General features: G+C 49.7%; 1 protein-coding gene across 3 annotated transcripts in view; it reads right to left on the bottom strand.

Annotated features, from left to right (window-relative positions):
* LOC142003948 (IgGFc-binding protein-like) overlaps nucleotides 1–23,881 on the bottom strand; it is a 40,073-nt gene that overhangs the window by 14,531 nt on the left and 1,661 nt on the right. For all 3 annotated transcript variants that reach the window (XM_074981341.1, XM_074981339.1, XM_074981340.1), the window contains exons 3-13: nucleotides 21,559–22,827; nucleotides 20,052–20,380; nucleotides 16,966–17,539; nucleotides 15,027–15,625; nucleotides 11,740–12,304; nucleotides 7,853–8,448; nucleotides 5,871–6,441; nucleotides 5,111–5,310; nucleotides 3,866–4,243; nucleotides 2,029–2,315; nucleotides 1,861–1,894 (exon numbers count right to left, since the gene is read on the bottom strand). In XM_074981341.1, the coding sequence (XP_074837442.1) occupies nucleotides 1,888–1,894; nucleotides 2,029–2,315; nucleotides 3,866–4,243; nucleotides 5,111–5,310; nucleotides 5,871–6,441; nucleotides 7,853–8,448; nucleotides 11,740–12,304; nucleotides 15,027–15,625; nucleotides 16,966–17,539; nucleotides 20,052–20,380; nucleotides 21,559–22,827 (5,375 nt within the window). In that variant the 3' untranslated portion in view covers nucleotides 1,861–1,887. The remainder of the gene's footprint in view (nucleotides 1–1,860; nucleotides 1,895–2,028; nucleotides 2,316–3,865; nucleotides 4,244–5,110; nucleotides 5,311–5,870; nucleotides 6,442–7,852; nucleotides 8,449–11,739; nucleotides 12,305–15,026; nucleotides 15,626–16,965; nucleotides 17,540–20,051; nucleotides 20,381–21,558; nucleotides 22,828–23,881) is intronic.

Here is a 23,881-nt window from a genome sequence, read left to right as displayed (position 1 = left end):
TGCGTGGATGTTTTCAGGGAACTATCCACTATAATTCCAAGATCCCTTTCCTGATCTGTTGTAGCTAAATTTGCCCCCATCATATTATATGTATAATTAGGGTTATTTTTCCCAATGTGCATTACCTTACACTTACCCACATTAAATTTCATTTGCCATTTTGCTGCCCAGTGACTCAGTTTGCTGAGATCTTTTTGAAGTTCTTCACAGTCTGCTTTGGTTTTGACTATTCTGAACAGTTTGTTGTCATCTGCAAACTTTGCCACCTCACTGCTTACCCCTTTGTCTAGATCATTGACGAATAAGTTGAACAAGATTGGTCCCAGGACTGATCCTTGGGGAATGCCACTAGTTACCCCCTTCCATTGTGAAAATTTACCATTTATTCCTACCCTTTGTTTCCTGTCTTTTAACCAGTTCCCAATCCATGAAAGGATCTTTCCTCCTATCCCATGACCACCTAATTTACATAAGAGCCTTTGGTGAGGGACCATGTCAAAGGCTTTCTGGAAATCTAAGTATACTATGTCTACTGGATCCCCCCGTCCGCATGCTTGTTAGCCCCTTCAAAGAACTCTAATAGATTAGTAAAACACGACTTCTCTTTACAGAAACCATGTTGACTTTTGCCCAACAAATCATGCTCCTCTACGTGTCTGACAATTTTATTCTTTACTATTGTTTCTACTAATTTTCCCGGTACTGATGTTAGACTTACCAGTCTATAATTCCTAGGGTCTCCTTTTGAGCCCTTTTTAAATATTGGTGTTATATTAGCTGTCTTCCAATCATTGGGTACCGAAGCTGATTTAAAGGATAGGTTACAAACCACCGTTAATAGTTCCGCAATTTCACATTTGAGTTCTTTCAGAACGCTTGGGTGAATACCATCCGGTCCCGGGAACTTGTGACTGTTTAGCCTATCAGTTAGTTCCAAAACCTCCTCTAATGATACTTCAATCTGGGACAGTTCCTCAGATTTATCACCCATAAAGAACGGCTCAGATTTCGGAATCTCTCTAACATCCTCAGCCATGAAGACTGAAGCAAAGACATCATTTAGTTTTTCCACAATGGCACTATCTTCCTTGATTGCTCCTTTTATGTTTCTATCGTCTAGGGGCCCCACTGCTTTTTTAGCAGGATTCCTGCTTCTAATGTACTTAAAAAACATTTTACTATTGTTTTTTGACTTCATGGCGAACTGCTCCTCAAAATCTTTTTTGGCTTTTCTTATTACATTTTTACATTTAATTTCAATTACACTTTCAATTAAATTCATACACTTTCAAATTCATACACCTTCAATTAAATGAAAATTCTCCCAAAGAAATATGTTATGTTTCAAACATTTTCTGGGATTTTTTTTTCCCAAAGAAAATATTCAAAACTTTTTATTTCATTTTAATTGCAAAAGTTATTTTTCTTTTTGGTTTTTCTTCCTCTCTTTTTTCCACTTTTCCAGTGGAAAAAGAAGGGGTACAAGGGAAATGGCCTGCAAACAACATAACCTTTTAAAATATTTTTCAGCTATTTTAGTTTCAAATATTTCCCCCAAAATACCCAAACAATTTTAACCAAATCCAAAATAGTCCATGGACATTTCTAGTTTGGTCAAAAAGACATTTACAATGACGTGGGTTTGATCTATTCTAGTCTCCCTTTCACTCCCTTCCTAGATCAGTCCCCACTCTTTGCTGAGCCTCCAACCATTACTTATATATTAATAAAAACCTAGGAAATTAAGACACAAAAAAACTTTGTGGGAAGCAATTAGAGAGGATGAAAACCAGGCCAGTTAAATCATTAGATGTATGCAGAGCTGATGCCAGGATGGATGAGAGAGAGCAGGTTACTTACCATCCAGAGAAGTATCTCGCCTTTGTGTCAGTCACTGTGAACAGAATCAGAAAAGATAGAGAATCCCCGTTGAGTACCCATCTACTATATCCTGCTAGCACTAGAAGAGGATCGTCCACCACTCTGCTAGGCACTGACTAAACAAGCAGCATCTGCAGAGGCACTCACCATCCTAAAAAGTCTCTGGCCTTCCAGGCATCAATGACCTCAGCGATGCTGCCCACAACTTTCCCTTTGGGCAGCTGCAGGTCGTCGGAGACATTACCATTGAAGTTCCCACAGGGTGCGCACAGCTTGTTGGCCAAATGGTGGCTGACCTGCACCATCACCGTTCCACTGTGGCTGAACAGAATGTGGAGCTCCGAGGCCTGGACCACGGTCACGCCATCCTGAGACTTGTGCACAGACACGGCATTGGAGACCGTTGCCGGGAGCTGCACCAAGCGCCCGTTCACCTGGAAGGCACATGGCGGGAGGTCAGGGGAGAGCTGGAGAATGTGAGAGTAACTGAGATGGGGCAGCAGCTAGAGTCCATGGGCCTTGTTGCAAAACAATGGGATTTAGAGTAATCCAAGCTGTGGAAGTAAGTGTGAACTAGTGGTCGCAGCTGCAGGGGACTTCTGGGCAGTGCTGCAGGAGGGGTCTGGTGGGTAGAACAGGGAGTGGAACTAGATGCCAGGGCTCCTGGGTTCTATTCCCAACTGTTCAGATGACTCCCTTTCTGACCTTAAGTAAAACACTTCATCAGTTTATACCTGCGTTTGGGGAAACACTAAGACCTCTTCCATTCAATGGTCAAAGCATATCGAAACCATAGTCAGAGATCTCTTTGCATTCACTACAATCTGCAGGAAAGGACCTTTCTACGAGACCTAGAGGCCGTGTCTACACTTGGCCAAAATTTCGAAAGGGCCATGCTAATGGCCAAATCAAGGAATACTAATGAGGCACTGAATTGAATATTCAGTGCCTCATTAGGATGCTGCTGGCCACGGCACTTTGAAAGTGCTGCATTTCATCATGTGCAGCTCATCTACACAGGGCCCTTTTTGAAAGGACCCCGCATGCAAATGTCCAAATCCTCTTAGTCAGCTGATAGGAATAAGGGGACTTCGACATTTGTGGGGTCCTTTCAAAAAGAGCCCTGTGTAGACGAGCCACACGCAATGGAAAAGTGGCACTTTTGAAGTGCCGCAACTGGCAACATGATAATGAGGCGCTGAATATTCATTTCAGCCCTTCATTAGTATTCTCCAATTTGGCCACTAGCATGGCCCTTTTGAAATTTTTGCCAAGTGTAGACAAAGCCAGAGAGATAGAGTGCTCTGTCTTTTTCTTTCAGCAGACACGGGGAACTCTGTTTTCTAGAGCTAGAAGGGAAATTGTTTCCCCATCTCAGGGGAATAGGTGAGATTTTTGACATTATTTGCCACCCTAAAATGGGAAGAAAAGTCAAAATGTTGAGTGGAAAAAAAAAACCTGCCAATCTGAAAATTGCTTTATATTGGATCTTGAAATGTTTCATTTCCACATTTTGGAAATGATGTGTTTTGATTTAGATTGTTGAAAATCTTTGAACTATTTTTGTTGGTATAAATTAATTCCAATTTCTAAATGAGAAGTTGTTCTGAACTGAGAAACAAAATTTGTCCTTGAGAAAAGGGCAAAATGGGACATTTCAACAGTTTCTTTGTGAACTTTTCGACAGGTTCTTTTTGAATTGGGAGATTTAGAGAAATCCCCTTTCCCAAACAGATTTGGTTTTGACAAACTGATATTTCTTAATGACAGCAATATTTTGTCAGAAAATTCCAAACAAGCTCTGCTATTTTCCCTGTGCTGCTCCTTACTTTAGCCCCAGAAAGGATTAGGGGGATTAATTCATTAATATTTACCAAGGCCCTGGAGACACTAGACCAAGTGAAGAAATTTTCACTTGTGTTCCAACTGAGGTAGGAAGCTTTTGCCCCTTGGCTCAGAATGTTCCAACCCAGCCCCCTCTTACCCAGGTCTCCATGTTGCTCACAGAGATAAGCGCTTCTCGGAAAAAAACAAAAATGGCTGCAACAACTGGTATGCCATCACTGGTGCATTCACTGATGTCTACCACCAACTTGAACCACTCGGGGGATCTTTCATCGCAGAGAGAGGCCACTTTGTACATCCCACTGTGGAGGAGTTTCCCTGTGGCTCCATCAAAGGTGGTGAGGTAGGCCCCCGGAGTGATTTTGCATTGGCCTTCCTGCTTCTGGCAGGCATGCATCCCATCCCTGAGTATGCAGATCTCTCCAGCAGAACAGCTGTTTTTCTCACAGGTGAGCCCACCAGGTGGGTGGCAAGTGCATTTTGCTGAGCAGTCACTGGAGAGGAGAGTCTCCCTGGACTGAGGGAAATTAAAATAAACACATTTCTAAAACTTTCAGTTAGTTCAGATATGAGCCTCCAACAGCAACATCTTCAAAATGCCTGGGAAAACTCTCACCATAAAGGGGACTAAAGACCAGCGTGGGAAAGACAAAGGATGGTGGTAATGATCAAGAATGGGAGGACAAAGACAATGACCCAAAAAACAAGAAGATGATAAAAGACAATGGTGATGACCAACAGAAACTCCAAAGGAGGATGGGGCCAGCCAAAGAGGATACCAATCAAAGAAAGAAGGAAAGGACAAAGGATGTGTGAGAAGATCAAGGAAACAAGCAGTTAAAGGATGAGAGTAATGCCTAAAGAAAGAAAGGATGTGAGTGACCCAAGAAAGAAGGAAAAGACAAGACAATGGTCATGACCCAAGAAACAAGGGCAATAATTTTTGTACGTATTATGGTAGTGCCTAGGGGACAGTCAAGAATGAGACCTCGTTGTGCCAGACACTGGAAACACAGTGAAAGAGCCCATGCCCCAAAGAGCTTAAAATCTAACAAGACCAGGCAGGCAAAGTGAAGGGCAACATATCAAGAACAAGAATGGTGACCAGAGAAAGAATACAAAAATAACAGAAGCTTATGATGACCAGTCACAGGCAGGAAGTAAAGCAATGATGACAGATCACGAGGATGAGGCAAGGAAATGGCATCTGAACAGAATGAGAAACATCAACAATCAAAATTAAACCCAGGTCTGTTATACGGACAGGCTCCATTCTCTGTTGGTGAAGTCCACCGGAAAGTCTTAGACAACTCACATACTTTTCACGAGTTCTGTTATTCTAAGGCTCTGAAGGTACTGACTGAGAAGGACAGCCAGGACCCACCTTGATGTAGTATCCATTGTGCGTGCAGCCACACCTGTCCATGGACACGCACTCCTCTCCATCGAACATGTAGCCTGCATCGCACTGGCAGCCCTCAAAGCATTTTGAGGTGCACTGAGCAGGAGCGGACAAGCTGGCGCAGGTGAAGTCACAGGACCTGCTGCACAGCTCATAGTGGCTGTTGAGCGGGCAGAGCAGGGCTGGACAGAGAGGATGGGGAGAAGGCATTAAAAGAATTTCCCCTGGAGACATAGTTACGCTATCTGCATTAGTCCATTTTCTGATGAACCCACAAACCATGTTTTTTGTCTCATTACCATAGCAACCTGTTGCATGGCACCACCTAGGTCAGAGCTGGGTGCTGTGGTGGATACTGGCTCAGCGTTGGGGTCCATGTTCCCTGTAAGCTGAGTGCTTGGGTGGTCACCTAGGAGAAATCCAGGTGCCACCCAGCTGATTAGCAGAGCACCCAGAGCCAGCAGCTTGTTTCAATTGGTGGTGCATTCCTCCAATCCTGACCCAATGTTACATGGAGCTCTAACCCAAGGACAGTCTGGCTGGACAAAACCAATCACAACCAAAGGTGTGTAAATTGCAATCAGCCATGAGGTAGATGAGTGGCCAACCCTGCCCTCCGCCCTTGCTTTACTAAACCCGAAGTTGCCCTCAGAAAAACAAAAATACAACTTGCTAAGGGGCTAATGGGCTAGAAATGAAGGTGATGGAGGGACCGGGGCTGTAGGTGGCTGTATAAACTCACGGCAGAAGGAGGCTGTTCTCCAGGCTCTGATCTTGGCCTCAGTTGTCTGGCATGCGGCTGCATAGGCCTGGAGGCTCTGGCAGAGGGTCTCTCCCATCCCATTGGTGGCACACATGTCATGGAGACAATAGTTGAAGAACTTGGTAGGGCTGACCAGCGAGTGACAGTCTCTGAAGGGGCCCTCGATAGCTGTGATCATTCCACAGGAGCTCTCATCCGCATACGGTGCCATCTGGGCCCCATCGCAGATGGGGCACATTTCACCACAGCCATCGGAGCATGTGGCACCATCTCCGGGCACCTTCCAGGAGGCTATGAACTCGCTCACACGTTGGGTGCTCTTTCCATCGGGCAGCAGAAAGTCGTCATTCTTATCACCATTGAAATTACCAGCCAGACCGCACACATGGCCTTTGTAGGTGCTGGGGACAGACACCAGGAGGTAGGAGGTAGTGTCATAAAAGACTTGGAGGCTAGAAGTAGACTGGACAATGATGTTGTTCCCCTCCTGGCTGATGCGAAGTTTCCCGTCCTCCGTAGCCAGAGGGAGGGTATAGAGCTCTCCATCCATCTGTGTCAGTCAGAGGGAAATTCACCCATCACTGGTCAGGACTCAGCAATGGTGTCCTGGTTACACACACACACACTCTCTCTCTCTCTCACACACACGCACATACGGTTTGTCTGAGGGTATTCTGCACCAGAATATTTTGTTGGTTTTTTTTTTTTTAATCTGCAAAAGTCTGCAAATTTGGTCAATAAATACACGTGGAGGTTCCACAGTGGCTGTGTGGAGCACAGTCTGCACAGAGGTAGGAGATCTCCCTATTCCACCTTACCCCCAGATGGGGAGTCGGTGGTAAAGTTGCACATGGTCACAGCGTCAGGCCCAGGATTGTCCCAGAAACATCCTGGAGCCCTGCCCCCTGTGCCAAACACCTGAGATATATGCAGGCAGGCTTGGACCTGTAGAATTCAAATATGGAGGGGCTTAAAGTATGAGGATCCAGGTGTGGGGCGGCAGGATTCTATGTGTGGCAATCTGAGTGCCGGCTGGGTTGGTTGGGGGTCTGGGTGCAAGGGTGGTAGCCATGAACAGGGCCTTGTGGGGGCATTTCTGGGTGCAGACACAAGAGGACAATGAAGGGGCTCCATGTGAAGGTGGTTGGGTGTGGAAGGTTCAGCAGAGGGGTCCAGGTGTCAGCTTGATGGGGTCTGAGTCCAGGCGCTGGGTTGGTAGGGTTCAGTGGGTGAGAGTGTGGGTGCAGAAGGCTAGTCCAGATGTATGGGGCTTGTTGAGGTGGGGATTTGAGACCGGGGTACAGTGTTGGTGGAGGGCTGAAGGGGAAATGCAAAGAGATGGGGCTTGGTGAGGGCTCTGAGTGAAGGGGGTTCTGGATGCATAGGTTGAAGGTTGTGAGGGTGAGTGCTCAGCTTCAGGGGATCAGTGGGAGGTTCGGTGCAGGGGGGTGAGGCTTAGAAGGGCATAGAGTGGGTCTGGACTGATGGAAGAGCACCTCTCCATACAGTGACATCTCTCTCCCATGGCAGAGGAGGGATGGGGGCAGGAAGTGGGGAGCAGGACATGCACTCCTTAGCGACTCCTTGCCTGGGAAGAAGTCCTGTTGTTCATAACCCAGCCTGGATTAGTAAGTGAGCTTGGCACAGGGTAGGAGCTACTAGCCTGGGCATCCCCAGCCCCATCTCCCAGTGATTTATCACTCTGCCGGCTGCTTCAGAGACCTGAAACAAAGACACGCTCTGCTAGGGAGGAGCATATCACCACTCTTACTATTTGCCTTTGCTTTCTGACCAGAAAGTCCTTTTTCTGTGGGGAAGCAAAGAACTCTGCAAGGCATATGAATTCTGTGCATGTGCAGTGGTGCAGAATTCCTCCTGGAGTAAGACTCGTGCCCCTGTATCAAAGATGATGTGAGTCACTCACTAGGGTTCAATGAGGCTAATCTCAAACAGGGACTTACCACCACTTTCCACTTCCTCCCCTTCTCCAGGGAGACAGTGTGACCATGAATAGAGACCACCACTCCCCTCATCCGTGCCACGTGACCACTGCCAACGTTCTCATTCTCCACGACCACAGAGAATTGGACCAGCCGGGGATCACTGCTGCAGACCCTAGCTAAGGTGTAAGCACAGGAACCCTGAATATCAAAGCTCTGTCCATCAAAGGAGAAGTAATGAAGGTTACCAGTTACCACGCAGGTTCCATACTCCAGGGGGTGGCAGCCCAGGACTCCGTTTTGCACCCTGCACTCCTCGCTGAGTCCACAAGAGGCCTCCTGGCACTCCAGAACCCCATTGCCTTTGCATCGGCACCATTCCTGGCAGGAGGCACTGGTGTAGAACTCCTCCCCCTTCTGGTAGTACCTGCCCCCGTGCACACAGCCGCACTGCGCGATGGGGACGCACTGGTCACCGCTAAGGATGAATCCGTTGTCGCAGAAACACCCTTCCACGCAAGGTTCCTCGCATCTGTCTGGAGCCACGGAGCCATCACAGGTGGCAGGGCAGCCGCTCCCACAGAGCTCGTAGTGAGAGTTCCGGGGACAGATGGGGCCTGCAGGAGACATTGGCTTGAGCTTGCAGATCTCTGTTCACACCAGACAGTCTGGGAATAGAAGTGGGGATTGCTGCTCTGGGAAGGGAGTGGGGTCTCGTTGGTTAGAACAGGGTGGGGGGTTGGGAGCCAGGACTCCTGGGTTGTTTCCCCAGCTCTGGAAGGGAAGTGGTGGGTTAGAATGGGGGCTGGGGGGTAAAGGGGTTAGGAGTTCCCATGCTTTGATTCTATTCCCAGCTTTTGGAGTGCAGTGGAGTCTAATGGTTAGAGCAAGGTGCAGTCAATGATATCATTTTCTAGATTGGAGCAAGCAACCCTGGCACAGATGCCAAGAGTGGCAGGAGAGCTGATTTTAATAGGACTATTAGTGACTTTAAAAAGTATCACCGGCACTCAGATTGTATGTAGAGGTCAAAAGGTCAAATTTTGGACCTCTGCCTCTGAAAGGTTGCTGACCCCTGTGACAGAGGATCACAGATGTGACAGTAATCCGCTACTCACGTGGTGATTTCATGGTGTCACAAGGTGACACAAAGTGCGTTAGCAGTGCTAGTTCATTTCTATGCATCTTTTGGATTGCTTTTCAGTGCAAACTCAAGTTCCCTGGGTTTGCAAAGCCTGGTGGTAGAATAATTTCAAAATCTCTGTGATGTATTTTACCTTAAATTACTGACGTATGTTCTCAGCTTTGGCTCCGTTTACATGGCTTGTCTACAATAAGGGTCAGAAACCTTTCCGAGGCAGAGTGTGGAAATTTGACCTTTTGACCTTTATGTACGGTCAGAGTGCTGATGATACTTTTTAAACTCACTAATAGTCCCACTTATGACAGCTTCCTTAATAAATAAATGACAATGCAGAGCGTTGCTGTTTAGGTGGTGGTTAGTAGAATTAGCTGGTCTTTTCTTAATCCACAGGCTGCATGGCTTTGAGCAAGCTTCTGGCTGCATGGGGGAGCCGGGACAGGGCTGAGCTCCTGCCATGCGTCAATGAAAATCAGCTCGCGTGCCCCTGTTGGCACCAGTGCCGCGGGTTGCTGACCCCTGCTCTGTTTGATTGATCTGATTTTTGAAGTCAAAATCAACATTTCCTGTAACCCTGGGCAAAAGACAATTTTGTCCCCTGCAGCAAGAATTTGAAATTCTGAATTTTGTCCCTTTCTGAAATCGTTAAAAAAGATGAAGTCATTGGCATTTTCACAGTGCAATAATCTGAAAGCAGTTCTGATAGGGTCATTTGAAAGATTCTGCTTTGATCATGTTATGTTTCATCTACAGCCTGAACTTTTAAAAACATTCAATTGCTTCTTAGTATAAGTCAAACTAAGGTTTCAGAACTAAAAGCCGTTTTGACTCAAAAAAATAAAGTTTGGGTTTCAAAAATGATAAAACAAGACATTTAGACAATTTCAACATTCAGATTTCTTTTTTTTCCTCAAATAATTCCATTTTGAAAAACTGACATTTTCCAGTAACCAAACTTTTTTTTCCTGAAAATTCCTGATTAGTTCTAATTATCCCTCGTCTCCTGATGCTAGGGAGTGAAGGACAGTTAGGAAGGTGTGTTTGTTTTGTTTTTTTGTTAATTGGACTTATGTTAGTTTAAAACTGCAGAAAGTTTAGATTTAGCCAGAGAGCAAACAGCCATATTAGCAAAAGAGATCAAAGCACAGGACATGTTTAAGAAGTAAGAGACTTTCTTAGAGTAGGTGAAAATTGTTCATTTAAAACTTGTTTTGGATGAGATAGGATTGTTATTATTTTCTTCTATACCAAAAAGTGTTGAGTTTTTTAAAATTCTCCAATTTTTTTCATCAAAATTAAAAATGTCAACAATTCAAATACAGGCGGTCCTCATCCAGGTTATGTTCCTAAATAATGCAACTTTTAGTGAAACAAATTATAAAGGGGAATTAATATCCATAAGGAATAATGTAATTAGCTTGAGATACCTTCCCAACACATACAGTTCACACACCTGTGGTACATATAGGCTGTGTCTACACTTACAAAAAACTTCGAAATGGCCGCGCTAATCTAAGAATACGAATGAGGCTCTGAAATGAGGATTAAGGGGATTTTGACGCTGGCAGAGTCCTTTCAAAAAGGACCCCCGTGTAGACAAGCTGCGGGAGAGCAAACTGTGGCACTTTCGAAGTGCTGCGGATGGCGGCATGCTAATGAGGCACTGAATATTTATTTCAGCACCTTATTAATATTCTTTGATTTTGCCATTAGCATTAGCATGGCCATTTGGAAGTTTTTTGTAAGTGTGGACGTAGCCATAACGTGCCTATAACCCACAGAACCCACAGAACCCAATAAATAAAAATAGAATAGAAATAGAATAGAAATAAGTAGAATAAATAATAAGTACATATTAATAAATAATAAGATAAACACATAAATAAATCAATAGAAAAAGATAAGACGGCTTCCCGCCAGCTCCCCACCAGTCCCCGCTAGCTCCCCACTAGTCCTTGATGGCTTCCTGCCATTCCCCACCAGTTCTCACTGGGTTCCTTCAACTCACCAGCTTCCCACCAGCATTACACCAGTCCCCATTGGCTCCCTGCAGCTCCCCACAGTGCCCCACTGGGGCCCCGCTGGCTCCCCATTGTTTCCTGCAGTTCCCTGCTGGCTCCCTGACGGTTCCCCACCAGTGCCCCACTAGCTCCCTGCAGCTCCCTGCTGGCTCCTTGCTAGCTTCCCACAACGTGCTGGTTCCCCACCGGCTCCCCACAGCTCCCCGCCGGCTCCCCACAGTCTCCCACCATTCAAGATACCTGCCAGCTCCCCTGACTCCTTCCAGCTCCCCGCAGCTCCCCACCCATCCCCAGTGACTTCAGGACTCATTTCCAGGGCCCCTGCACTACAGCATCTGCTGCCTGGCCACCACAAAGCTCCTCTGTATTTTGGTCCCTCAGTCCCTATGTGACGTAAGGGCAGATCAGTGTGACTTATAGTGACTCTGCGCTCCTGAATTAATTAACGACTTATAGCGAAGTAACTTATAACGAGGACCCCCTTTGATTTGCCAAGGAATGCAGTCTAACAGATAACACTTCTCTCGGGGTCTCTTCCCTCCATTTGTTGTCATTTTTCCATATTTTACTCTTCCAACCTTCCCTCACTTTGAAAAAAATAGAAAAAAAATTGAAATTCTGTGACTCTTGCGAAGTTTTTAAATTTTCAAAGTAATAACAATGGGGGGCTGGTGCATGTGGCAAGTTGCTAACCAGTTTGTGATTGTATTAAAGTTAGAGGACCATGTTCAAGAAGTGACACTTACTGCAGAATGAGGCTGATCTCCACTGCCCTGTCTGGATGCCCCGGGCCTGGCAGACCGTTACGTAGGCACTCACTGCCCTGCACAGAGTGTCACGATGGCCCTTGTAATGGCAGGTGTCAAAGACACAGTCATTAAAGAAGGTGGCTGGGTTGATGGCCTCGTGGCACTGTTGGAATGGCCCGTTCCTTTGGATGAGGACCCCGCAGTACTCATCTCCCTTGTAGGTTTGTTTCTGAGCCTCACTGCAGACTGAGCAGTCCCCGGTGCAGCCAACTGAGCACCCTGGGACCTCACCCACCTTCCAGCTGTTGGCAAACTGAACCTCATCAGATGGCAGAGTTCCATCCTTCATGGTCAGATCGTCACTGGGGTCCTGATTGGCGTTGCCACAGAGGCCACAGACGGCGTTGGCGTATGTATTGGGTAGGATGACCCTGGCATAGCTGTGCCAGTCGAAGCTCACTCTCAAATCGAAGTTGGTCTTGATGAAACCATGAACACCACTGATGTAGGCCTTGAACTTGTCCTGGTAGGAGAAGGGCAGGTCCACAAAAATGCCATCCACCTGAAAAAGAGATGGTATAGACAATCAACAGTCTATTCCTAGATGCATGGAGCTTGCCATACTTCCACACACCCTTAGATGGAGCACCCCGGACAACCTAGCTCCAGAACTGAGTGCTTCATAGAACTCGTTGCACAGGGAGCTCCAAGAAGCTGATCTTGGAGCACTGCGTGAGACTACACCTGCGTGGAACCAGTCCCATTTTCTTTGTTTGTTTTATTCCTCAAGGGAAAATTCCAGTTTTCTATGAAAAATCGAAATGTGAAACATTTCTATGCCAAAAAAAGAGTGGTGGGATCTCTTGGGAGTGGTGGTTTGGCTGCTTTGTGTTTCCATCCTCCTGTGTAAAAAATTTGAACATGTTTCATCTTGGGAAAAGAAGACTGAGGAGGACCAGGCCACAGTGAGCACTATTAGAAACAGGATGCGAATCAATTGTTCTCCTATGAGGAAATCTTAAGCTCTAGAGGAGGTATCCTCAGGAGGTCACGGAGACCCCTTATTGGAGGGGCGATGCTGGCAGATCAGGTTCCAGCTCATGCCTGGGTCCCCATGTTGACACATAGCTAGATGGCCATTGGTATTGGTGTGGTGGGGTGTTGGTATTGGTGTAAAAAGCATTAGAATTATAAACGTGTTCACAGCTGAGGCTTTATGGGATGCTTGTGAGTTGCTGCCTGAGTTAATCTCCCCTGTGACATCTGTATCCCATATTGCAAGGTTGTATTTGAGCATTTGCAGCGTGAGCCTCTGTTACTGCATAAACCACCAGACGTGTGAAGTGCTGGTCTCTGACTGGAGGCACTGGCCAACAGGGAAGGCCCATCAACACCAGACAGATGAGTGTGGAATGAGGACCAGGCAAAAGCCTTTCCTGCTCAGCTGTTTGGCACCTCCTCTCCCTGAAAGAGGAGTCAAGTAAGTGGATTCGTCCCATCAGCTGAATCTGTAAGAAGCAGCGGAGGGGATAAAAACCCCTAACACGAAGGGCCTGGATCTTTATGCTGCTGGGACTCTGAAGGGCAAAGTTCACTAGACAAAAGCAAGAGACGCCCAGTGCTTAGCCTGGGTTAGCGCTGAAGACCACCTGGGTCTTGCTTATCAGAACAGCTTTATTCACCTGTGGAAATCTAAGATTGTAACTTGCTTGTGTATCTTTGTTCACCTGCTTGAACCTTGTCAATAACTCCCTAGTTTCTTTTTCACATATAATCCATCTTTCACTACTTTATTACAGATGTGGCTTCAGGTGATGTCTTCAGTGTGAAGTCGAAGGTGCAATTGACCTGTTAAGTGACAGATCCTTTGGGAGTGGCAGTAGCCTGACTTTGGTTGTGATTTTTGGTGTGAGGGACCATTACAATGTGGCAGAAAGACTGTGGCAGTGTTCTCTGTAAGCTGGGTGCTTGCACAGCCAGTCAGGGCTCTAAAGAAGCTGGAGAAGGGCTGTTTTCAGTAGCGAGGAATGGCAGAACAAGGAACAAGGGTCTCAAGTTACAGTGAGGGAGGTCTAGGTTGTATATTAGGAGGGTGGTGAAGCACTGGAATGTGTTACCTAGGGAGATGGTAGAATCTCCATCCCCAGAGATTTTTAAGCCCCGGCTTGACCAAGTCCTGACTCGGACGATTTCGTTAGGTTTGGTTTTGCTTTGGGCAGGGGGCTGGACTCGATGACCTCCCAAGGTCTCTTCCAGCCCTAGGATTCTATGATTCAGGAGAAATTCCTATGCTGCCCAGCCAATTAGCAAGGTGCCCACAGGTGTGTTTTCAGTATCTACAGTGGTGCACATTTGCACATACCTGAGTGCACATAATATTTATTCTGCACATAGACGGAAGAACATTAGAGGGAACATTGGACTAGGACTCCCATAGGGACTGGCTGGGACTCCATGGTTAGGCTGTAGTAATGTGTGAGGAGTTCACAACTGAGAGCAGGTGAGTGAAGTCTACGTATACTTCTTACAGCCAGCGAGTGTGGTTTGTGCCCTGGTTCTTTACCACCTGCCCTGAGGTTGGTACTTATGATCTCGAGCCACTGCATGACGGTTAGCCACTGCATGACGGTTAGCCACTGTCTACTGGATATTGATAGAAACAACAGAGATGTGGAGAGAGCTGAAACCCTGGAGGTCATTTGGTAGGTCTAATAGAAGTAATAGGCCTGTTTTCCCCTAGCGAACTCCTCTCCTTTGGAACCCAAGAGGTTGCTGAAACTACGTGATGAGCTTCTTCTCTGTGGCAGGGTGAAGACAAAGAGTTTTGCGGATGGCTGCAGAATTCAGGAGGCTGGACATTTGGCTCACACACTCAGGTAGATTTACAGCAAGCTGGGGGCTGAACCAAAACGATGCACCCCAGATTCACTTTGTTTCACACTGCAGCTAAGTTTGTCCAGGTCTTCTCACCCAAAGGGAACTCTCGGAAATGTATGAATGGGTTGAACCAAGCATTAGGAACATCATTTCAAACTGATCCTTTGAAATGAAAGGGTGACTCAAATGGGCCTATCGAGGCCCCAGCCCACCCCTTGTTTCAATGACTCTAGGACAGTGGCAAGCAATGGCAGTGGGGCTGAGCAACCTGAAACAGACACAAGGAGACTGAACATGACAATTAAAAAGAGGAAGGAGAAAGCTGCCTGGGTTGTGGTTTGTGGATATAGACAAGGCAGCAACATTTTGGCCCTGCAAGTGACCCAAGAATCACTCTGCATCCCTACCTGGATCTTGCGTGGATGCTCCTGGCTCAGGCTGATGGTTACATTGTAAACCTCCAAGGTCACTGCTTTGGTGAAGGACACGGCCTTACTGCCACGGTTGTTATTCTCCACTTTGACAGTGAACGGGGTGAGTGTGGGATCCTCAGAGCAGAGAGCTGCAAACTGGTAGATACAGGTGCCCATGAAATCATACGTCTTCCCATCGAAGGTGGTGTAGTGAGGGTCTCCAGTACCTGTGCAGGTGGAGAAGGTAGTCGCCTTACAGCGGTGGGCACCATTCACCAGGGTGCATTTCTCACTGGCCTTGCAGCTGGTTTCCCGGCAGACCACCATACCCAGCTGGGGGTCACACCTGCACCGAGAGCGGCAGTTCTCATCAGCCCAGAACTCCTCATTGGGTTTGTAATTGCGGCCATTGTAGTTGCAGCCACAGCTCCCCACTGGGACGCACTGGCTGGCGCTGAGGACGTAACCGTCGTTACACTGGCAGGTCTCCACGCAGGGCTTCCGGCAGGAGGAGGGGGCAGTGCGGTCAGAGCAGGTGGCCGGGCAGGCGTTCCCACAGGCCTCGTAGTGGCTGTTCTCAGGGCAGGGCAGAGCTAGCAGCAGGTCAGAGGGGGAATGAAGAAGGAGAATGAAGTGAGCTAAATGATCTGCCTGGAGCCAGTGAAAGATACAGACCTTTTGTACATGTGAGCAGCCCCGGTGCCTTATTCCCCTTACAGGACCCTAAATGGGCCGAAAGGGATGGACCAGGAGATTAATTCCCAGATGCAGACAACCAAGGGCCATGCACTGTTCCCTGCATGTTTGCAGACAAAGCAGTAGGGGCCAGGCAGATCTCACAGCTAAGGAGAAGCAGAGACTGGATGTAAAGAATAACTGAGTGCTCCAGGAGGTGGGCCAGGGGGCTCAGTAGAGGGACAGAGGCTACAGGAAATGGTGGCACAAGGACCCAGGCAGAGGCTCAGGAGGAGGCACTGTGCTGCAGGTGGTGAGGCAAAGGGTTCAGTAGGGGGCGCTGTGCTGCAGTGAGCAGACATAGGGCTCATGGGGGCATCATGGTGCGAGGGCTGGACGGGGGTCCCAGTAGGGAACTCCATGCTGCAGGGGGCTGGAGGCTCTGTAAAGGGCAACATGCTGCAGGGGTGGGGTGGATACTCCAACAGACACCATGCTGCAGGAGACGGAGGACTCATTAGGGGACTGTGTGCTGCATGGAGCAGACATGGGGTTCACCATGATGCAGAGGGGCACGCAGAGGCTCAGCAGGGGGCGCTGTGCTGCAGGGGGCAGGGACAGGGGCTCAACAGGGGGCAGGGCAGGGGCTCACGGTGCTGTGCTGCAGGGGGCAGGGCGGGGGCTCACAGGGGGCGCTGTGCTGCTGGGTGCGGTGACTCAGCAGAGGGCACTGTGCTGCAGGGGGCAGAGACTCCAAAGGAGGTGCTGTGCTGCAGGGGGCAGGGACAGGGGCCCTGCTGCAGGGAGGGGGTGGGGCCCCGCAGGGGGCGCTGTGCTGCAGGGAGGGGGTGGGGCCCAGCAGGGGGCGCTGTGCTGCTGGGTGCGGTGACTCAGCAGAGGGCGCTGTGCTGCAGGGAGGGGGTGGGGCCCAGCAGGGGGCGCTGTGCTGCAGGGAGGGGGTGGGGCCCCGCAGGGGGCGCTGTGCTGCAGGGAGGGGGTGGGGCCCAGCAGGGGGCGCTGTGCTGCAGAGGTCAGGGGCTCAGCAGGGGGCAGGAGGCTCCATAGGGCTCACCCTGTGTCAGGGAGCAGGACAGAGGCCCAGCGGGAGGCACTCTCCCCGCAGAGCCCATGCTGAGCCCAGCGTCCTCGGACCCTGCCCGTTCCCACCCCAGACTGCATCGCTCCCATCCCCCCACCAACAGGGTGACGCGAGACACTAGCCCTGCTGCCTCCCGCCTCAGGAAGCCGCCAGGCTCACCACAGCCCGCGGGCGTCCTCCAGTCATAGACCGTGACCGAGTGCTGCCGGCAGGCGTCCGCGTAGGCCTCCAGCTCCTGGCACAGGGCGCTCTGGTTTCCCTCATTCAGGCACAAGTTTTGGACGCAGCTGCGGAAGAACTCGTCGGGGCGCACCCGGGGGTGGCACTCTCTGAAGGGCCCGTCTGGCGCTTTGCTGATCCCCCCGCAGTGACTGGCACCCTCGTAGAGCCGCCTTCTGCTCTCCTCACACACCGGGCATTTCCCATGGCAGGAATCCCCGCAGGAGGGCTCTGAGTCCTCCACTCTCCAGCTACCGACCCAGGCCGGGCCGGGGGAGGCGTTGGTGCCGTTGGGGAACATCGCTTCGTCGTCGGCGTTGCCGTTGAAGTTCCCGCACAGCCCGCACGTGCTCCCGAAATAGCTGCTGGCGAGCGTCACGATCACAGCCCAGTCGCTGTTGTACCGCACGTGGAGCCCGAAGCCCGTTTGCAGGAGGGGACGTCGCTCGCTGAGGGAGAGCTTGACTTTCCCAGCCTCCAGGGTGACTGGCAGGCTGACGCGCTCGCCGTTTAGCTAAACAGAGGGGAAGGGAAAGAAATGGAGCCGTTATGGCTCTGAGCACAACACCTGTTCTCGCCGCCGTGGTCAGCTCCCTGGGCCTTTGCTCCTAACGAGTCGCTGCCACGAGTATCGCTGCAACCAAGCAAGGAGAAGAGCAAGGGAAATTCACTGCCAAAAAGCTGGTGAATGCAGGTTAAGAACACCCAGTGCTTCCTTATGCTCTCCCAGACTCTAGCCTGGGGCTCACCTTCAACACCCCGAAACCAGGAAACAAAATATTAAAGTAATAGTCACTTGCACATATAAAAAAAGGCAGTTCTTATACAGTGCATTTGCTTCAGGTGCTCACAGGCAGACTGGAACCTGAGGCCATTGCAGCTTAGTACAGGAGCATCTGTGGTTTGAGCGGGTGCTCAGCTAAGGCTGTGGTGGAGAGCTGCTCTTTTGCTGGGTAAGGGGTTTAAGTGCTACTATATGGGACAGTGAGCCACAGGGCAGGTTACATAGGTTCCCTAGCTGAGGGAGCACATCCCCAAAGCCAGAGGCCCAACTGAAAGCCTAGACAAGCATCCCCTTGTAACCACTCCCTGGCAGACTTGAAACTGGGAACCTCTCTGAAGCTTTGTGCAGGTGCCTCTGCCACCGGGGGCTTTTAGCTCAAGCTCCAGGGCTCCCAGGACAGCATTCACCTGTGGGCAGTTACACGTGTCAGGTCAGTACCACGAAACCACCATTTTACAGAAGGGAAAACTGGATCACACGGCAGAGCAGTGACTCCCTCACCACGGCAGCAGCCATGCCAGCGCTCAGGCCTTTTGAATGTGCTAGCCACCACGCCGCACTGCTCTGCCCAGCCTGGAGCTAGAAGCTGGACAACTCTTGCAGTCAGATTCAACCAGGTAAGCTCAATTTTTGCCAGTTCAGTGCTATTGTTTGAGCTGTGGCTGGGCCTGAAAACATGACATGAGGACAGGCAAAACATAGACACCAGCCCTTTTATTCTGGGAGCCCCTTGGTTGCCCCACTGAAGGCTTGATCTACACTAGGCAGGTAAGTGGATTGCAGATACACAATTCTAGCTATGGAAATTGACTACCAAGAATCAACTTATCTGCAGTTGACTTACCTGGCCGTCCTCGCTGAGGAAGGTCAACGGGAGAGTTTCTCCCATCAACCTCCCTTACGCCTCACGATAGCGAGGAGCAGAGGGATCGAATGCCAAACCCTGATAGGTTGATTTCACACGTCCCTACCAAACGTGCAAAATTAAACCCCAGAAGATTGACCTTCAATGACCAATGCCAGCTGTGCTGATGCCTCTGACACAGTATGGACATTGTTGTTGACACATGAAATTCAAGCCACATTCCCTGCCCTCAGCTTCAAACAAGCACATGATTGTTCATGACACTTTGATTATGCATGTGGATTCTTGAGTGCTTTGAAACAACAGAAACAAGACATTTGCAAATAAAAATGTTTCGGAACTGTTATTGCATGAAAAATGTTGATATTTCAATTTCATCCTGATTTGCAATGGCAACAAACTAAAACATGAAGCCTTTCCACAGGGGACTAAAATGCTGATTTTTTTTTTTTTTTTTGCTCAGCTGTCTCCACTCCCAAGTGTTTTCAGTCCCCTTCCGTTTCTGTGGAGGGCTCCTTATAGAAGAGCGCTCTAGAGTGGGGAAGCTCTAGAATGAGCTATATAGGGAGGTGGTGGAATCTCCAGCCTCAGAGGTTGTAAGGGCAGACTTGACAAAGCCCTGGCTTGGATGATTTAGCTGGGGTTGGTCCCAATGGCTATGTCTATAGGGCAGGTGCTATTACAGGATGCTACAGAGCCAAATGCTGAAACAGCCTATTTCGAAATCTACTCAAAATAAGCTACACGATTTGTATAGTGCAAATTATGGAGCTTATTTCACGCTTACAGAGCTGTGAGGAGGAGGTGGGACTCACTGACCATCCAACCCTAATGGCCAATGATTCTTTGCGGAATGGGGTGAATAGCTGATTTTTGAGTTTTGTGATAGCTGCAAAATATCAACAAGAAAAAGTGGTTTGGAATCTGAATTGTGGGGAAAGCCCTAAGGAGCATTTGGGGCCTGTTCCAGAGGTAGAATTTGAATACGGGTCTTTTTTTGCCTAGCTGACCACCCTAAAGACTGGGATAAAAACTAGCCATGGAACAGCCCCTCCAACCATTCTGGCTAAAACCATCTGAGGCAAATTCACAACTAGTTTTTACACATATCATAGAGGTGGAAGGGACCTCAGGCAGTCATGGAGTCCAGTCCCCTGCCCTCCCAGCAGATCTTTTTTTAAATCTAGTTGCCCCAGACTTCAAAGGGCCTCTTCTAGGATTAAACTCACAACCCTGGCTTTAGAGGCTCAATGCCCAGACTAGCAAACTATCCTTCTGACTGAATCAGACTTTCTTTTGTTGAATAAAGTACTTCTCTTCCCAAATGTTCCCGGCTCTAATGATAGGGGGTAAAGTGAGTGGAGTCAGACAACTCACCCTGACTTCTCCGCTCTCTCCCTTGTAGATGGCGATGTTGTAGTCATAGACGTGGATGGTGGTCACCCCCAAGTTGGAACTGGTCTGTTTCCCCATGTTGGTGCTACTCTCCTCAATGATGAAGGGCTCCAGGGTGGGGTCATGGCCACAGTACTTGGCGATGGTGTAGGTGCAAGTGTCTTGGACAGCCACAGTCAGACCATCAAAGGAGTAGTACTGGGAGGTCGGGGACCCCCGGCAGGTTCCCAGGAAGTCATGGAAGCATATTGCCTGGCCTTTCCGAATCCTGCATGATTCCTTCTTCCGGCAAGCCAGCGCTCTGCAGGGATCTGGAAGAAACAATCACCCTGAAGGGATTTGGCTGGGGAGTGGAGCCCACCCCCCTGACCCAGCCCCACAGATGCACAGGTGGAGCTATGGTGCCAGGTGTCCGTGACGTGAAGAGGGTAGAGATTTCTGGCCTAGCATTTAGTTTAAACGGGCCACATGAGACAGCAAGAGGCAGCACAAGGGTGCACCCACCCACATCTCCCCCACTGGTAGCCTCAAAGATACGGGGCTACTTGAACAATGGGTCGCTATGACAACCGAGCAGCTGGAAAAGAGGGTAAATGTAAGGAGGAAGCCCAAAGCTTGCAAGAAATAGCCACAGCTAGAAGTAACCCCATGACATATCTCTCCCACCAGGTACAAAAGAGGGGTCTCATCACCCCCAGACCTCACAGGGCCAGATACTAGAAGGGGTGGTCCCAGGGGAGGGGCTCTATGGATGCAATGAAAAGAGAAGGGGGAAGAGGGAGCTCGGTCAGCTTGGGGAGCTAGGGGTCAGGAGGAGAAAGGAGGTCTATGGCATGTGGGACAGGAGATAGGAGAAGGGAAGAAGAAATTGCTCAGGGGACCACTGTCATGGTGACCCCAGCTGCTGGCCTGCATTGTTTCCCTCCCCCTGTAGCTCCTCCGGGCTGCCCTGGGGCCCTGCAGCCAATGTCAATATGGGGGACGGTCCTGTCCTGCTTATAGGAATAAGGGGACTTCGAAGTAGCTGGGGTCCTTTCGAAAAGGAGCCCTGTCTGGACGAGCCATGCGGCAGCGAGCTGCGTCAATTTCGAAGTGCTGCGGCCGCCTGCATGCTAATGAGGCGCTGAATATGTATTTCAGCGCTTCATTAGTAAACTTCGAAATGTCCATTTGCATGGCCATTTCGAAGTTTTTGGCTAGTGTAGACGTAGCCTTAGACTATAAGGTGCCACAGGACTTCTTGTTGTTTTTGAAGATCCAGACTAACTCGGCTACCTCCCTACTGAGTGTCCCATCACTGGCTGTCAGAGATCTTTGCTAACAGCAGCTGCCAATGGCCCACATGCCATTGTAGATGGTCTCATCTGCCCTCCATCAACTTACTCAAGTTCAGTCTTAAAACAGGTTAGGGTTTTTTTCCCCTACTGCTTCCCTAGGGAAGCTGTTCAAGGATTTCACTCCTGGAGAAAATTCACACCACCGTACTCACTGCTGGCACAAATGGCTGGGGAACCGTAGGCCTTTTGGTTTCCAATCCCAACACTCAGCAGGCCGAAGGGGGAGCTGGCATGCTCTACATTATGGACCTGGAACCCTTTGCCAAGGTGGTATTCAGCCCAAGAGTATTCTGTGCCTGGAACTGGCTTCCACAGGATGTTTTGCACAGGTCTCTTATCAATGGTGATCCCGGCAGACTCCGATGTCTTGGCAATGATCAGCGCGTAGTTCTCAAAGTCGTCGAGCCCATAGATGTAGTAGGACTGGCAGTAGCTCGAGATGGCTGGGATGGCCATGAAGAATGGGTCATACTGGATGTTTCTTTTGGTCCCGCCATTGCAGAAGAACATGAGCTGGACCCCACTGTTAGCAGAGAAGTGCAAGGCCGTGGAGCCAGGGATTCCATACAGCATAGCCTTCCCAGCTGTCAGTTCTCTGCTGCTTTTGCTTAATCCAGCCTGAATTTCCACATGAGTTGCTTGGGAGGTGGAGACATAGACGATATCATACTGCATCTCTGAGGACAGTGGGGGCACAATGAAGGTGGTCCCCCAGCTGGAGACAGGCAGCAGCTGCTCAGACACGTGGTCACACTGGGTAAATCTTGTCACACAGGTATGTCCAACGTAGACAGCCACAGGCCTCTCAGAAACAATTCTGGTGCCGGATACATCCACCGGGCTCTGCAGTTGGGCAGCCTGCCTTGCCTCCAGCTTGATGGTGAGCTTGGTCCCTCTAAGGTGTGTCTTTCCTTGGAAAATGACAGCTCCTTTCAAGTGGATGTCCACTGTGGTGGGGCCCTCCCAGGCCACAATGGCAAACTCTCCATAGCGGTCTGTGCCCACGGTCGGTGTGATGACGTAATACTCAGTTCCCAAGCTTTGCACCGGGTAGACAGGTGTGGTGTCAACTGAGTTGGGTTTGGAGTTGAGAGCAAGGATAGAGATGTCACTGTCAGCCTGGATAAAAACGGTGTTGTCAAAGATTTTGGCCCCTGACATCTCAGCCTGGGGTGGGATCGTCACCAATACAGTCTGGCCACCAGTTGCTTGGACAGACACCCGGAGGCCTGGATTCCTCATGGAGATGGTGATCGACGTGGTTGGGGCGTAGCCTGTGATGAGTAGCCGGAACTCACTCTTGAATGCTTGTTGTAAGCCATTCTGCATGAAGGCTGTGATGAAATCTTTTCCGAGAAGGCTTGGAGGGGGAGCTGCTGGAATGTCCCCAGATAGTACACTGAGAGGAAGGTTAGACATGCCTGGAGAGACAGGTGGAAGGAGAAGACACTTGTTGTTAGAGATGTCATATTACTGATCCCAGACCATGATTACGTGGCGCTAGGCACTGTGCAAACAGAACAAAAAGATGAGGTTATGAACTAAAGCTAAGCCAAGTGATCACAGTGGATTACAGATGGGAGAACACAGGCAGCAGTCAGTAGGCCACCATTCATCAAGGTGGGTTGTCAGATGAACCAGTGGTGTAACCACTGTCAGGTATCTTGTCTCCTCATTGCAAAGCAGAAGGTGGAGGTGCCAGCTGCACTGAATACCCCTGGGGTGCTGCATGGTTTATAAAGAGTGTCATGGCCAACGCGGAAACATTAAGAGCAGCCCGTAGGGATCTGTGGGCTTGTGCTGATTGTTATTGCTGAGTTTTAAGACAAAAGAAGAACAATGCTCTTGTGGTCAAGACCCTAGGCAGGGGCTCATATGAGCTGGGATTCGTGCCCAGCTGTGCTTGGATCAGCCTGGATGGCAAGGGAAGAAAAACCCCAAATAGATCGCTGCACCCTGCTCCGTGAAGCACAATGACCCCTACAGAGCACCCCCAGCTCCCCGCAGCATGGTGCTCTCCACTGAGCTCCTCTGCACTCCCTGGAGCACAGGAACCATTTAGCTTCTCCCTACACTTCTTGCAGTCTGACATCCCTTCCTGAGCCCACCACCCGACTCCCTGCAGCACAGCGCCCCCTGCTGAGCCCCCGTCCCTGCTCCCTGCAGCACAGCGCCCCCTGCTGAGCCCCCGTCCCTGCTCCCTGCAGCACAGCGGCCCCTGCTCAGCCCCCGTCCCTGCTCCTTGCAGCACAGCGGCCCCTGCTCAGCCCCCTGTCGCTGCAGCACAGCGCCCCCTGCTGAGCCCCCGTCCCTGCTCCCTGCAGCACAGCGCCCCCTACTGAGCCCCCGTCCTGGCTCCCTGCAGCACAGCGCCCCCTGCTGAGCCCCCGTCCCTGCTCCCTGTAGCACAGCGCCCCCTGCTGAGCCTCCCATCCTGCTCCCTACGGTATAAAGACCCAGACAGGATTCCTGGTT

The sequence above is a fragment of the Carettochelys insculpta genome, chromosome 30, assembly GCF_033958435.1.
Source record: "Carettochelys insculpta isolate YL-2023 chromosome 30, ASM3395843v1, whole genome shotgun sequence".
NCBI classification, from domain to species: domain Eukaryota; kingdom Metazoa; phylum Chordata; order Testudines; family Carettochelyidae; genus Carettochelys; species Carettochelys insculpta.
This window is presented reverse-complemented; position numbering and strand designations above follow the sequence as displayed.